The following is a 13,408-nucleotide window of genomic DNA, read 5'->3' as shown; positions in this document are numbered from 1 at the left end:
ACAGACAAGTATAAAGCAATGAGGAATTCCAACTACAGAAATATAAAAACTCTTTTGTATAAAGCGTATATGCGGTCACATGAAGTCAACATCAAGTGAAATAACAAATATAGTTATTTTTATTGTTGCTGTTACTATTATTGCTGCTGCTACTGTTTTCATTATTGTTGTTCTCAAGGAAAAGGTGTAAAAACTGGTAAATATGAACGGGGCTGCAGTGATAGGGAGTTTGCTTTTTTGTCAGAAACTCTGCCAAGGTTTTTTAACCTGTTGTTTTATCAGTCCTTCCTATGATGAAATTTCAAGGAGCTACAAAGGGCTATGTGGGTAAATCTATGTCCCCCAAAGGTAGCCGTTAACTCTTTGGGGGCAGAATTGCTAAGAGACCATTTACAGAGACAAATTCACAGTTAAATGATGCATTGAACGTAATGCATTGCACATAGTGGTCACTCAATAAAAAATAATTATTAATTATTAGGAGGCTATCGAATGTCAGAAAAGTTAGAGTCAATCAGCTTTTAGAGGTTAGAAGTCAGATCGCCACGTTCTGTGCTAGACGCTGGAACGAATTAATCAGACAGGATCTCAGTCCTTGAGAAACTTAAAATCAAATGCAGGAGATAGTAACAATTAATATATAGTATGGTAAATGAAACAGAAATTTGTGCAAAGTTATCTGAGCAACAAGAGCTGACAATTCAGCCTGGAGAAAGCAGTGAAGGTGACACTTGAGCTGTAGTGAGCGCGGAGTCTGAGGGGGGAATTTCTAGGCAGAGGCTGCCGGAACCAAGATGCTGCAGAGTTCAGCGAGTCTCGGTCGGATATTGTTACTGGACCGATCGAGGCCGTTCCGTCAGTGTTTGCAGCCGCCCAGGGATTGCGGCTGTTTGAGCCGATCTTCAGCTTCCACAATAACAGGCCGCAACAGCAGAGGATGAACGGAGCTCTGGGAAAGGTAACGTAGGTTTCGCGCATGCCGGCCGCGGACAGGGTGGTGGGGAGAGCAGACCTGGGAGGTGGCTGTGGCTATCACCGCCTCTGCAGACATCCGGGTATATTCACTGGAGAGACCAAGCCTCTTCCCGGCAGCACATGCGGCGCCTTGTAATCAAACGATTGCGCTCCCTCTTCTCTGGGCGCCCTCCGCCGCAATATCACACGCGCTAAGCACCCGCTACTAGCTACGGTCGCTGTCCATTGGCTTGGAAAGAGTTCCGCTGAAAATCACACCAGGATAGGTCCCAATAATCTGTATGACCTTAAGCAGGTCACTTTATTTTGTGTTAAGTCATCAACTTCCAGATTTTTTTTCTACAAATACCGTTTTTGACTTGCTGAACTAATCTGAGACTACTTGGCAATAAGGGAAGGATGGTAATAAACTACATTTCTACTTGTAAAACCTTATTTAAGTGACTGCGGTAAAACCGTATGAACCACCGGAAATGCATTCTGTGGCCTTCCCTTGTCCTCTTAACAGACTGAACGTTATCGATTGCACTCTTTCAGTTGTATGCTGCTTAGAATAATGACTTATTTTTAGCAATTTATGTTAAAATTTTATTTTAGGCATTAATTGTAGAGACTATAATCTCCATGATCCATAGATTAGCATGATCATTTGTGCTCGGGGATCTACTAGTAGTTATCTTCGAGCAGCCCCTGACTTTCTCTAGATTTGTTTCCTTAAGGGCCCAAACCTCACTTCATATGAAATGACTCACTGTTGTTCATGTCATCTTAGCGAAATTGTGAGAATTTGGCCATATCTGTGAAAGGATAATAGAAAAATAATCAGAAAGTTTCAAAATTCTGTTGGTAAAGATGATCAGATTGGTGGCTCCATGATCCTGCTCTATTTGCCTTGATTCTGAGGAATGCTGAAAGGGAGAGATCATTTTTCAAGGAATACTGTTTTTAACCATTCTATACTCCAGGAGTGCCCATGGAAATCTGTCATTAGGCCATCATCTGAAGAAATAAGGACATATAGAGCCCTTCCAAGTCTGATGCCACTGTTCCCTTCCATATTCCTTTCTACTGACTTTACTGTTCTGTCTGCCCTCCTGCTTTGTCCAGATAGTCTTCTTTTTATTTGCTAAATTCCGAATTCCTGATCCTTGATCTTATGGAGCTTTTTCATTTGGAGTACCTTTACCCTTCTTATCGCTTATCCAATTACTCCCCTCCTTGAGGGCCCAGCTCATGTTATCTTTTCTATAAACGCTTTCTGATCACTCCATGTCTGTTTATTTTCTGAACTCCTACTGGTAGTATGTTTTGGCATCTAATCACATGCAGTCATGTGACCATCCTCGTCTTAGCCTGTCTTGAGGTGTTAGTTAATACTTTACAGTTATGAGGAAAATTAATGGGTTTGCATCAGACCTGTATTCTATCTCTCGTTTGACCTCTCTCTGCTCCAGTTTCATATCTGTAAAATGCAGATGCTGCTGCTATCTGGAATTGCTGTTTATGCAAGTAGGTATATTGATATTCTACAGTTATAAACTGCTTCATTTGTATAATTTCATTTGATATTCGTAATATTATGAGAGAGTCCTGGCAGGTGCAAGATGAGGAAATGGAAGCTACTGGTACATAATAGGTTCTCAGGTGTTCTACTGAATGCCTGGATGAATGAATGCCTTGCTTATAGGGCAGTGGCCTTTTAAATGGTAGTACTGAGACTGGAGCTTAAATTTTTTACTCCTCTAAGACCCTATTGCCTTTCCTTTTATGAGTATTTCACATCTCCCTAATTTGATAATAATCTTGGTTTTCCTCATCTGTGAAATGAAGAATGAAAACTCCTCTTGACCTTTCTAGTTGTCAGTCTTTCTTTCTTTGTGATCTATACAGTCCATTATATTGATCTCACATTGTCATATAGTAAATAATTTGCACATCTCTCCTTACTGAAAGATTTGAGGGCACACAACTATATTTTCTTCATATCTGTATGTACTCAGTCTACAGTGTACTTAGCTTAAAATAGGTACCTGATAAATACTGAATGAATAAGTGAATAAACAAATGTTGACATTGCATGGTAAGTACATGGTAGAGTTGAGACTGGAACTTCAAACTCTTAACTCAGTGCTCTTTCTTTGGGACCCTAAGAAATTATTAGCTAATAATCATCTCAAATTTTAGATAAGTGAGAAGCCCAGCTTTACGGTAATAAAACTGGGCAGAATCATATACCTCTTTAGGTCAACAGAAGTAGTAGAGCAAGGTGGATCTGATTAACATGCTAATACTGATATTCATCAAATCCCAGAAAACATATTGACTGATCAAGATATCAGCCCAGAAGGAGCAACTTTGGGGACCGATCTCATAGTTCAAATGAAAACATTGAAGGTAATGTGGAGCAGAGTTCATATGAATAACTAGTAGTGAGGACTGAAGCAAATAACAAACCAACAGACATGAATTTGGAAGACATAAGAAGATAGGAAATAGGACACAAATTTCAGAGTGCCTAGAAGGCAGGGAGTCCAAAGGCCAGGAAAATGGTTATGAAGTGGCTGTAGCCTGGTCACTACTAGATTGTAAGTGGAGGACAGGGACATTTTTCTATTTTGTTCATGGTTTTATCTTCAGCACCTGTCACACACACTATTATTTAATAAATGAGGAGCTGAACAGTCACCACCATTATCATCAGTGCTACCAATTTGGCAATTAACAATATGTCTTGCATTTGCTAAGCCCTTTTTTTTAATATTATGTAATTTAACCATATTATCAACTTTTTGAGATAAATATTTTTATAACCTCTGTAGAGATAAGAAAATGAGGTTTGGTGGGATTTATTAATTTGATCACCAAATATTTGTTCAGCACCTGTTATGTTTCAGTATGCTAAATCCTGGGATGTAGCAGTTTCCTCTTTTCATGGAGCTTATATTCCTAGCAAAGAGGCTAATTAAACATATAACTACTTAATTTATTGTTATAAGTGCCACAAAAGAAAGACCCTGGGTACTGTATGAGTGTGTAACAGCAGGAGCCAAGCAAGTCTGAACAGTCAGGAGAGTTTTCTTGAGGATGTTATATGACTAAAACTTAAAGAAGGATAGAATTTAGACAGGGAGAACATGTGCAAAGTCCCTGAAATGAGAATATACTAGGAGTTCCAGATGGCCCCTAGGAAATTGGGAGGAGGAGAAGCAGTCAGGATTGGATTAAGGAAGAGTATGTAGAGAACTATGGGGATGAGAGTTGGGGAGATAATATGGGAGTAGACTTATATTTCAGAAGGTGACTACAGGTAATTTGAAACTGAACTTAGTCCTGAAGGAAGTTAGGGAATTGGGATTAACAGCTCAACTGTGGCCTATAAGTGCCATCCAGCAGTTAAATGGTGTGAAGCCAGGTATTCTTTTTTTTTTTTTTTAAATATTGAGATATAATTCACATATCATACATAATATTCACGCTTTAAAAGTAGAAAATTCAGTTTTTAGTAAATCCACAAATTTGTGCAGCCATCACCAATATCTAATGCCAGTATATTTTCATCACTCCCAAAAGAAATCCTGTAACCATAAGCAGTCACTTCTCATTCCCCACTCACCCTGCCCACTCCCTGGTAGCCAATAATCTACTTTCTGTCTTTATGGATTTGTCTGTTCTGGTCATTTCATATAAATGAAATCATACAGTATGTGAGGTCAGGTATTTCTTAAGTGACTTGTCAAAGATCACATAGCTAATAAGAATGAAGTGCTGATATTCAAACCCAGCCCTTTGTGAATCTATAACCTGTACTTCTAACTGCCATAAAGACTTAGTGCAAAGACAGACTTCGATAGTCAACATCTTAAACATATTCAGAAGAGAATGGCCAAAGGAAAAACTATAAATAAGCAATTTTGAAAGAACTCAGAAAAGGTCACCTTTCTGAGCTTTGGTTTCCTTACAGTAAAATGGAAGTAGAAGTATCTACCTCACAGAATAGTTGTGAGCATTAAAGGAAATGATGTTCAGCATATAGCAGATCTTCAACAACAGGGTTATTGAGACTATTGTTATCAGCATATGAATTTCACTAGTATAAATTAGTATTACTCTTTTGAGAGGCAGTGTGGCAGAATGGAAAACGTGGGCTTTGGATTCAGTCACACTTGGGTTTGAATTATGGTACCTCTTACCAGCCTATAATTTTGGGCAATTTACCTAAGCCTCTGTTTTTTCCTAAGCCTCTATCAGAGGATTGGTATAAAGATTAATTGAAATAGTACATGGAACGTGCTCAGCACAAAGGATGTATTCAATAAATAATAATCCTAGTTTAAATGATATTTGTTAATATACAAATATAAGTTTAAATGATATTTGTTAATATACAAATATATTTGTTAATATACAAATATATTTGTTAATATACAAATATATTCTGTTAGTCTTCATAAAACAGCTCTTGGTTGCTTGCCTGAAGGGTCCCTTACCCATTGCTGTCATTACTCACCCTGGGGCTCTGCTGTCTGAAGCTACTCTTGTACTATATAGGTTTCGCCCCATGACTTTGGTTCTTTGGTAGCAGTCCTTTCCTAGTTCCTGGCTCCGGAGCTCATGGGACAAGTATTTTTGTAACCCATTGCAGCAGCTGTGTCCTCATTCATTCGCTAGCATCACTGCCCTCCTCTTCAATTTGTTCCAGAACTGTAGCTGCTCTTTATTTGCTGACTGGGAGGAGGTGGTGTTTGTAGATACAGTCCCAAAATAGATTACTTTGGTCCTGATAAATAATGCTGAACATTGCAGGGGAACAGAAGCACATTTCCCAGAGCTGAAAGAGAGCGTTCACGCTACAATTTGAATATCTTCCAGAAAGTTGTCAACCTTTAAGCCTGGCTTTTAGATAATTAAATCTTTTGCTATTATAATAGAGATTGAGAAATCTGAACAATTAAAGTGAGGAAAAATCATTTTCATCTAGGTCTTTCTTCCCTCCCAGTACCTCTTCTGTACGAAATGACCCATTTAAGAATATACTCTGTTTGCTTTGATTTCTGTGCTGTTTGTCATGGTTGATCTGGGGCCTGCAGGAATCTTAAGTGCCACCTGTTCTAACTTCAGGGGAGCAAGTACGAGCCAAGGTATTGTTGGCAAAAAGGTTGCTGCCATCAATCCAACACCAACAGGAGCCCCCAGTTTGGGGTGCAATGAAGGGTTAGTAACTTTATTCAGGCGAATATTTTGCAAACCAGAGAAACAGAAAATGTACTCCATGGTGACAAACAGGACACCCTCTTATAAGAAGAAAGTACCTCCCCCATCCCTGCTTGGTCCATGTTTATGTAAATGAAGAATCCAAAATCAAACAATCTGATTGGCCCAAATAGCACTGACCTGATTGGTTGGAATAGTGCGTTCTGATTGCTTGTACATTTTAAATGGTCTGTGACTGTTTCTCAGATTTCCCTTTGTTTTTGCTTACAAGTCTTTTAACGCATACATGTTAAAGGAATTGAAATTGTTATCTATAGCAGACAGGATTTTCTCTTTATGTTATATGACCTTAAGGACATTTAGTATTTATTATCTAGTTTATAAGAAGACCTCGTCTATGTTAAACACTCCCTTAGATAAGCTATGCCATTAATCTTTTGACTGGGTGCCCAGCAGGACAGAGTGAGATTGCAATAACTGGGGAGGGTAGAATCTTAGGGAGGGAAGCTGCCACCGCTACTGTCTCCTCTCATTATTTTGTTGATATTGGTATCACTATTATTACTATTGAGAAAGACAGTGTGCTGTAACAGAGGTATAGTCTTTGGAGTAAAATAGTCATCTTAGCCACTTATTAGCGATAATTTCTTAGACTATAACCTGTATGGGCCTCAGTTCCTTCACCTGTAAAATTACCTTGCAATGTTTTGAAAATTAGAGAAGAATTAAGAAAATCTCTCATATGGTGCCTGTGCTTGGCAGACTCACACTAGTTGTTCATTGATATTAGAAAAAAATAGATCAAATTGGAAAGAGGAAATAGGTTTGTTTGTTTTTTAAAAAGCATCATGGAAGGGGGCCTTCTGTTTTCTGTAGTGGGTGGCATAAGAAAAAAGATGACTATGGTTTGCCTGCATGTTTGGTATTAACTATAAGACAACTTCTTTGCCAGACAAGAGCCTTTGGGTCCTTTTGGTTGGTGTACTGTGGGTTTCTAGTCTCTTTGCGAAGAGGTGCTTGGAAGTCTGTGAATGTTTAAGATTGTTCTAACATGGCTGTTTTGCTGTAGGTGCTGTGTCTGAGGAATGATATCATTTTTAAGCAAGCCTTTCCCCTCTTAAGGTAAGGATATTAACAGTAGTTGAATATAGCTAATATTTGTATTCTACTGGGTAGTTCACAAAGCATTTTTCTTTCATCATCTCCATTTGTGTCTACTAAGCATCTCAAGCATGAACTAACTCCCCTGCCATCTTGCTCTTTCCCCGTTCTCAGTAAGTGACAAATCCATTCATCTAGTTGCTCAGGTTGAAATTCTTGGAGTCATCCTTGACACTGTTATTTCTCTCACTCTACATCCAATTCTTTAACAAATCCTCTTGGTTCTACTTTTGAAATATTACAGCATCAAACCATTACTTACCTCCAGTTTCACGCCTTATGCTTTCTGTTTTGCTAAACTACTAGAGACCAGTTCCTTATCTTCTTAAGTAGCATCATTTTGTCTTCTAACTGGTATCCCAGTTTTCACTTTTGTCTTCTATCTTTCATACTAAAATCAAAGTGATTCTTTTAAAATCAAGTTTGCTCATGCCAACTCAGAAATCTCAGAAATCTCCCATCTTAATCAAAATAAGATCTATAATCTTTACCATGGCTTTCAACTCTTTATATAATCTATTCCCTCATGGTATTCTACTATTTACTCAGCTTTAGCCACACTGGCTCCTTTTCTATTCCTTGATGATCTAAGCACTCTCCCACCCCAGGATCTTTGCACATTCTTCCATCAGATATCCATATCACTTGCTCTCTTACTATATTCTTATCATAGAGGCCTTTCCTGACTACCCTATGTAAAATACCCCCTCCATCAATCTCTATCCCCTTATCTTGTTTTGTTTTTCTTCATAGCACGTATCACCACCTGACACATTTTATATTTATGCATGTGTATATGTATTTAAATTATCTGTCTTCCCCTCCACCCACTAGAATATAAGCATCATATGGATAAGGACTTTGCTAGTTTTGTTTACTACTATATCTCTAAGGCCTAGAATGGTTTCTGACACACAGTAGGCATTTAATAAATATTTGTTTAATGAGTGAATAGATCTTCTTAGTGACTTGGTGAAACAGGTGATATTATCTCAATTTTATGCATAAATAACTGAGGTTCAGAATGGTTAATCGATTGCTTTAAGAGCACATAGCTAATATGAGTTGGAGTTAAGGTTCCAACCCAAGTTTTTTTTTTGCTCTTCCGCATATACAGTATGCTACTTATCCATTGTTTTTCTCTAGATGGTAATGAAGAACATTTAATAGTTTATTTCTCTATTCGGCAGATATTCACTGAGTGCTTCATGTGTGGCAGCCACATGATATAAAACAATGAATTGCATATCTTCTTGGACCACATGACACTCATGAGCCTTGATGATTTCTTTAATCCTTTACATGTATTGAAGCCTTTTTCCTGTTATTTTCTATCTTAATTGATTTTTACATTAATCAGTCAATTATTCAATATGCCCTTACTATGGCACCATGCTAGGCATTTACATGTTCTCTCTCATTTTCACAAAAAAAATACTACAAGACAAATATAAATATTATCATCTTACAAAAGAGGAAACTGGCTCAGAGAGTTTAAGATAGATTTTCAGTCCCATGAGATTATACTATTTTTATCTGCATTTTAAAGATGAGATAACTGAGTTACAGAAATATAAAACAACTTGCTTAAAGTCACAGTTTGGAAATGGCAGAGTCAGCATTTAGTTACAGATCTGCTTGTCTCCAACTTGTTCCACAATTTAGTTCCAATGCTTTGCAGGATGCTGAACTAAAATAAAATACTCTCGTTATCTAGTCAGCCAAACAGCCATATTATTCTCCTCCATGTTCTCTGGCTTCTGTATCCACTGCCTTCCCTTCTTCTCCATACTCCCAGAACATATTCTAATAGTTCAAGGCTATTGCAAGAACTACCTCACTGGTTCTCTTGCCTCAGTCTCACCTCTTCCTATTCATTTCTCACCGACTGCCAGAGTTAACTTTCCAAAACTTAAACTTGATCATATCACTCCTCTGCTTAAATTCTGCCAGAACAGTCCCACTGCCTACACAGAGTAAAGACTAAACTCCCTAGCACAGTGTACAAGGTTCTTCATAAGCTTGCCCCTGATTACCTCTTTCACCATGCCCCCTGTTGCTTAAGTTCTATTCATATCCAGCTGCTTGCAGTTCCCCAAACATACCACTTTCGTACCTCTGCCTAGAATGCTTAGCCTGTAAGGGTAAATAATTGAGAATAGTTTATTTTTAAAGCTCAGCTCAAATAGTTTCACCTCCCTGGTAGAAATGACCACATTTTTCTTTGTGTTCCACCAAATTTTACACATGTTTTTGTTCTGGATCAGCACTAAATTGTGGTTCACATTTGTTTACCTATAGTATCTCTTTCCCAACTAGACCATAGAGACATTTACTTATTGTTGCATCCTCAAAACCTAGCTTGTTGTCTGGCACATAATATATACATAATAATGTTTGTAGGAAGGAGGTAAGAAGGGAATAAGGAAATACCTGGCATTGACTTATCCTTAATGAAGAGTATACAAGTTTTGATAACTGTGCAAATAAATTGTGGTTATTTAACTGTATTCAACATATTCTCTCCTTCTTTTTAGATTCAAAACTTCAGGAGAGAATCCCATCTGTTCTGTAGGTAAGCATTTATTTTCTGATGTAGTCTGCTTGCTTTAAGTGACTCTCTAGTACTGTGTAATAATTTTGTCTGGAAAGATGCCTAACATATGTTTGAGAAGAGTGGCTGGTACTGAATCCTACTTCTTACATGGAATAGGACAGTGGGTGAGAACATAAAGTAGTGGTTAAGAGCAAGAGCTCTGTAGTTAGTTTGGATTCCAACTCTGCCACATACTCTACCACATATTCTGTGACCTTTGGCTACCTCTCCATAGGTTGATTTCCTCACTTTTAAAAAATGGGGATAATTATAGTACCAACTCCAATGAATTATTTGAAGATTCAATGAGATAAAACAGATAAAGTGCTTAAAAAGTTAGCTGCTGTTGTTATTATTTATTTCTACTATTCCAGATCTGTCTTTCATGTCCATCATCAACCAAACTGAGGCTTTTCTTATAGTATTTTGTCCAAAATGAATGTCCATTCAATCTGATTAACTCAATAAATGTTAATCTTTGTTTCAACCCAATTACTTGCCATTTTTGCTTTGTATGTTATGTGAGACATTCCAAAGCAGTTAGATTTTAATGACATCTGTCATTTATCTAAAGAATATCAGAGATAAAGTCATGAGAATAAAGAAGGGACTAACATTTGAGTGACTAATGTGTATATAACGTATATGACATTTTATATCTGTTAATTATTTCAGAAGGTGGCTTCATTTCTACCAGCCCCAAAGCATCTCAAAATACAGGCTTTGTTTTATTTCTTCATTCTCTCAACAAACATTTATGGTACCAGGATGTGTTTTAGGTGCTGAAGATATAAAATTAAGAGGATACAGTCCTTACTTTATGGAAGCTTATAGTCTTCTAAGAAATAGTTTTTTTCCCCTCAAGAACATGTAATGAACACTTACTTATGTACCCACCACTTAGATTCAACTATTGTTAACATTTTACTATCTCTATCAGACATCATACTTCACCCTTAAATATTTCAGCATCATTTCTAGAAATATGGACATTCTCTACATTCAGTTAACCACAAAACCAATATCTCACTCAGGAAAATTAATAATAATGCCTTAATACTATCTAATACTGTATCTATTTCCTCAGTTGTCCTCAAAATGATTTTTGTAGGTGTTGTTTATAACCAAGAGCCAATGAAGGTTCACACTTTGTATTTCACTATTATGTCACCTTTTATCTAGAACAGTTCTACCACTTTTTTTCTACAACAGTGACTTATAGGCTATCTTATAGAATGTTCTCCCTTCTTGATTTGTCTAATTATTTTCTCATGGTGTTGTATAGCATGTTTCTCTGTTCCCTTCTACAAACTCAAAGTTAGATCTAAAACTTAACTAGATTTAAGTTAAACAGTTTTAGTAAAAAAACTTTATAATTGATGCTGTGAACTTCATATTGCTTTCTATCAGGAGATTTAAAAAGATAACTAAGAATGTCTTACAAAAGTGAAAAACATCCATTTTAGAGAATATGGAAAATAAACACACACACACAAGAAGAAGTTGAAGAAGCTGAACAAAATAAAAATCGACTGTAATCCTACCACCCAGAGATTATTGCTTAACATTTTGGTGTATGTCCTACCAAATCTTCTTCTAGGCATTTATATCCCTCTCTCTCTCTCTATATAGAGAGAGATGTATATATATATATGTGTGTGTGTGTGTGTGTGTGTGTATTTTTTTGTCTTATAGTAATGAGAGGAAATGATATATAATACTTTATAATCCCCTTTTTTTCCCACTTAATTTATGGTGAACATGTTTCTACTACAATTGATAAATAAATATATATTTAATTATTTTGAATGTATTGCCTTATAAGGAACAATTTGGAGAAGATATTCTGAGTCTGATTTTGAACATGTTGAATCGAGCGCTATAGAGAGGATATATTAAGTAGTCCATTTGGATACACTGATCTTGAGCTCAAAATATAGGTTTGGGTTGAAACTGTAAATACAGAAGCTATCATATTGTCGATTTTAATTGGAGTCATGGGGATAAATAAGATCACCTGACGAGAACAAGTAGAGAAAAGGCCCAAGGATCAGGCCCTGAAGAACTCCAACATTAAAAAATTGGGTAGGTGGTGAAAGAGATGGCTAATGAGATTGAAAATGGAAGGCCAAAATGGTAGGAGAAAACCAGGATAGTGTAGTTTCATGGCAGACAAAAAGAAAGTGTTTTAAGAAGGAAAGGGTGGTCAACCATGTTACAGTTACAATGTGTGTTGCTGAGAGATCACGAAAATATGAACTTAATATCTTTTGCTTTAGCAACAAAGAGGTCACTGATGACAGTGAGAGCAGTGTCTGTGAGGGTGGGATGGGTCAGTTGTGGAAGTCAACTGTTAGTTGACAAGTGAATGGGAGTTCAGGATTTAGAGAAAGCTATTATGGACAATATTTTTATGAAGTTTGACTTGGAATGGGAGGAAAGAGAATTGGTAGGAGCTGGAGAGGGATATGGGATCCAGGAAAGGTTTTTTTAATAGTTATTTCTCTCTTACTTACACTTTTTATTGTGAAAGATGTAAAAAACACAGAAAAGCAAAAAAGATAATATGTCAAATAAACCCAGATTTGGTAATTATTAACATTTTGTTAGACTTTCTTTAGTATTAAAAAAGAAAGAATTATGTTCAAGTCCTCTTATTCACTAGCTGTGGTCTTATCCCTTAACACAACTAGAGACAGTTCATTTTGAACTGGTATGTATTCTGAGGAAGTTTTTTAAAAAAAATTAGTACTGAGAAGGGAAAAAAATGGTGTAGATGATAGAGGCTCTCTTCATTCCTCTGGCAACCAAATCAAAATTGTGACAAATAAGTAGCAGCAGTAGCAAGGAAAAATTGCCTGGGATGAACAAGCCATACAACTAGGGAGAAATCCAAGAAATCCAAGAAATCACCCTGCAATGGCAGAAGGTAGGATGGGGCGAGGATGCAGGGCTGCCCAGTCTTGAGCAGCTGAGTGAGACTGAGGCTGTGGCAGTGGCAGTGGCAGACACCTCTTAGAGGGGCCGCATCTGTGAGCGGATTTTCGTCATGATGGACCTGCTCACTTTGTGCACTAATGCCAATTAGGCTATGTGAGGGGGCACCAGGGACTTACAGGGAGACATTGTCGGAGGGCCAAGGCGAGACTTACACTGTACAGAAGTGCCAGCGGTATTCATTGTACCCTGTTGAGCCCTCCCCGCTTCCAGTGCATGGACATAACACTGCCGTAACTGAGTCCTCATCAAACTGGATAGCAAAGGTTGCTCAGCCCAGAGGATTCCCTGAAACTCCGCCTAGCCCAACTTGTAGCCCCACCCAAGCCATATCCAGGTATATCCTCAGCCAGTCAGGTACTTCTTGCTGAGGAGTGTCTAGACTCACACTGGAGGCACCTGGCCTTGGTTTCTGGTTGGCCTTTTGAGGCAACTATAAGCACAGCATCTGTGGATTGCTTGCTGAAT

The 13,408-nt window shown here is 37.6% G+C and overlaps 1 protein-coding gene across 1 annotated transcript in view; it reads left to right on the top strand.

The window, feature by feature from the left end:
- The first annotated feature begins 803 nt into the window (after positions 1-803).
- The window catches only part of MRPL48 (mitochondrial ribosomal protein L48), a 45,776-nt gene continuing 33,171 nt past the window's right edge, over positions 804-13,408 (top strand). Inside the window, exons 1-3 of the mRNA XM_011377377.2 lie at positions 804-958; positions 7,256-7,308; positions 9,885-9,922. Of these exons, the coding sequence (XP_011375679.1) occupies positions 938-958; positions 7,256-7,308; positions 9,885-9,922 (112 nt within the window). The 5' untranslated portion in view covers positions 804-937. The remainder of the gene's footprint in view (positions 959-7,255; positions 7,309-9,884; positions 9,923-13,408) is intronic.

Source organism: Pteropus vampyrus, unplaced genomic scaffold (genome assembly GCF_000151845.1).
Source record: "Pteropus vampyrus isolate Shadow unplaced genomic scaffold, Pvam_2.0 Scaffold311, whole genome shotgun sequence".
Classification (NCBI taxonomy): Eukaryota; Metazoa; Chordata; class Mammalia; order Chiroptera; family Pteropodidae; genus Pteropus; species Pteropus vampyrus.
The sequence above is the reverse complement of the archived record's forward strand: the minus strand, read 5'-3'. Positions and strand labels throughout refer to the sequence as shown.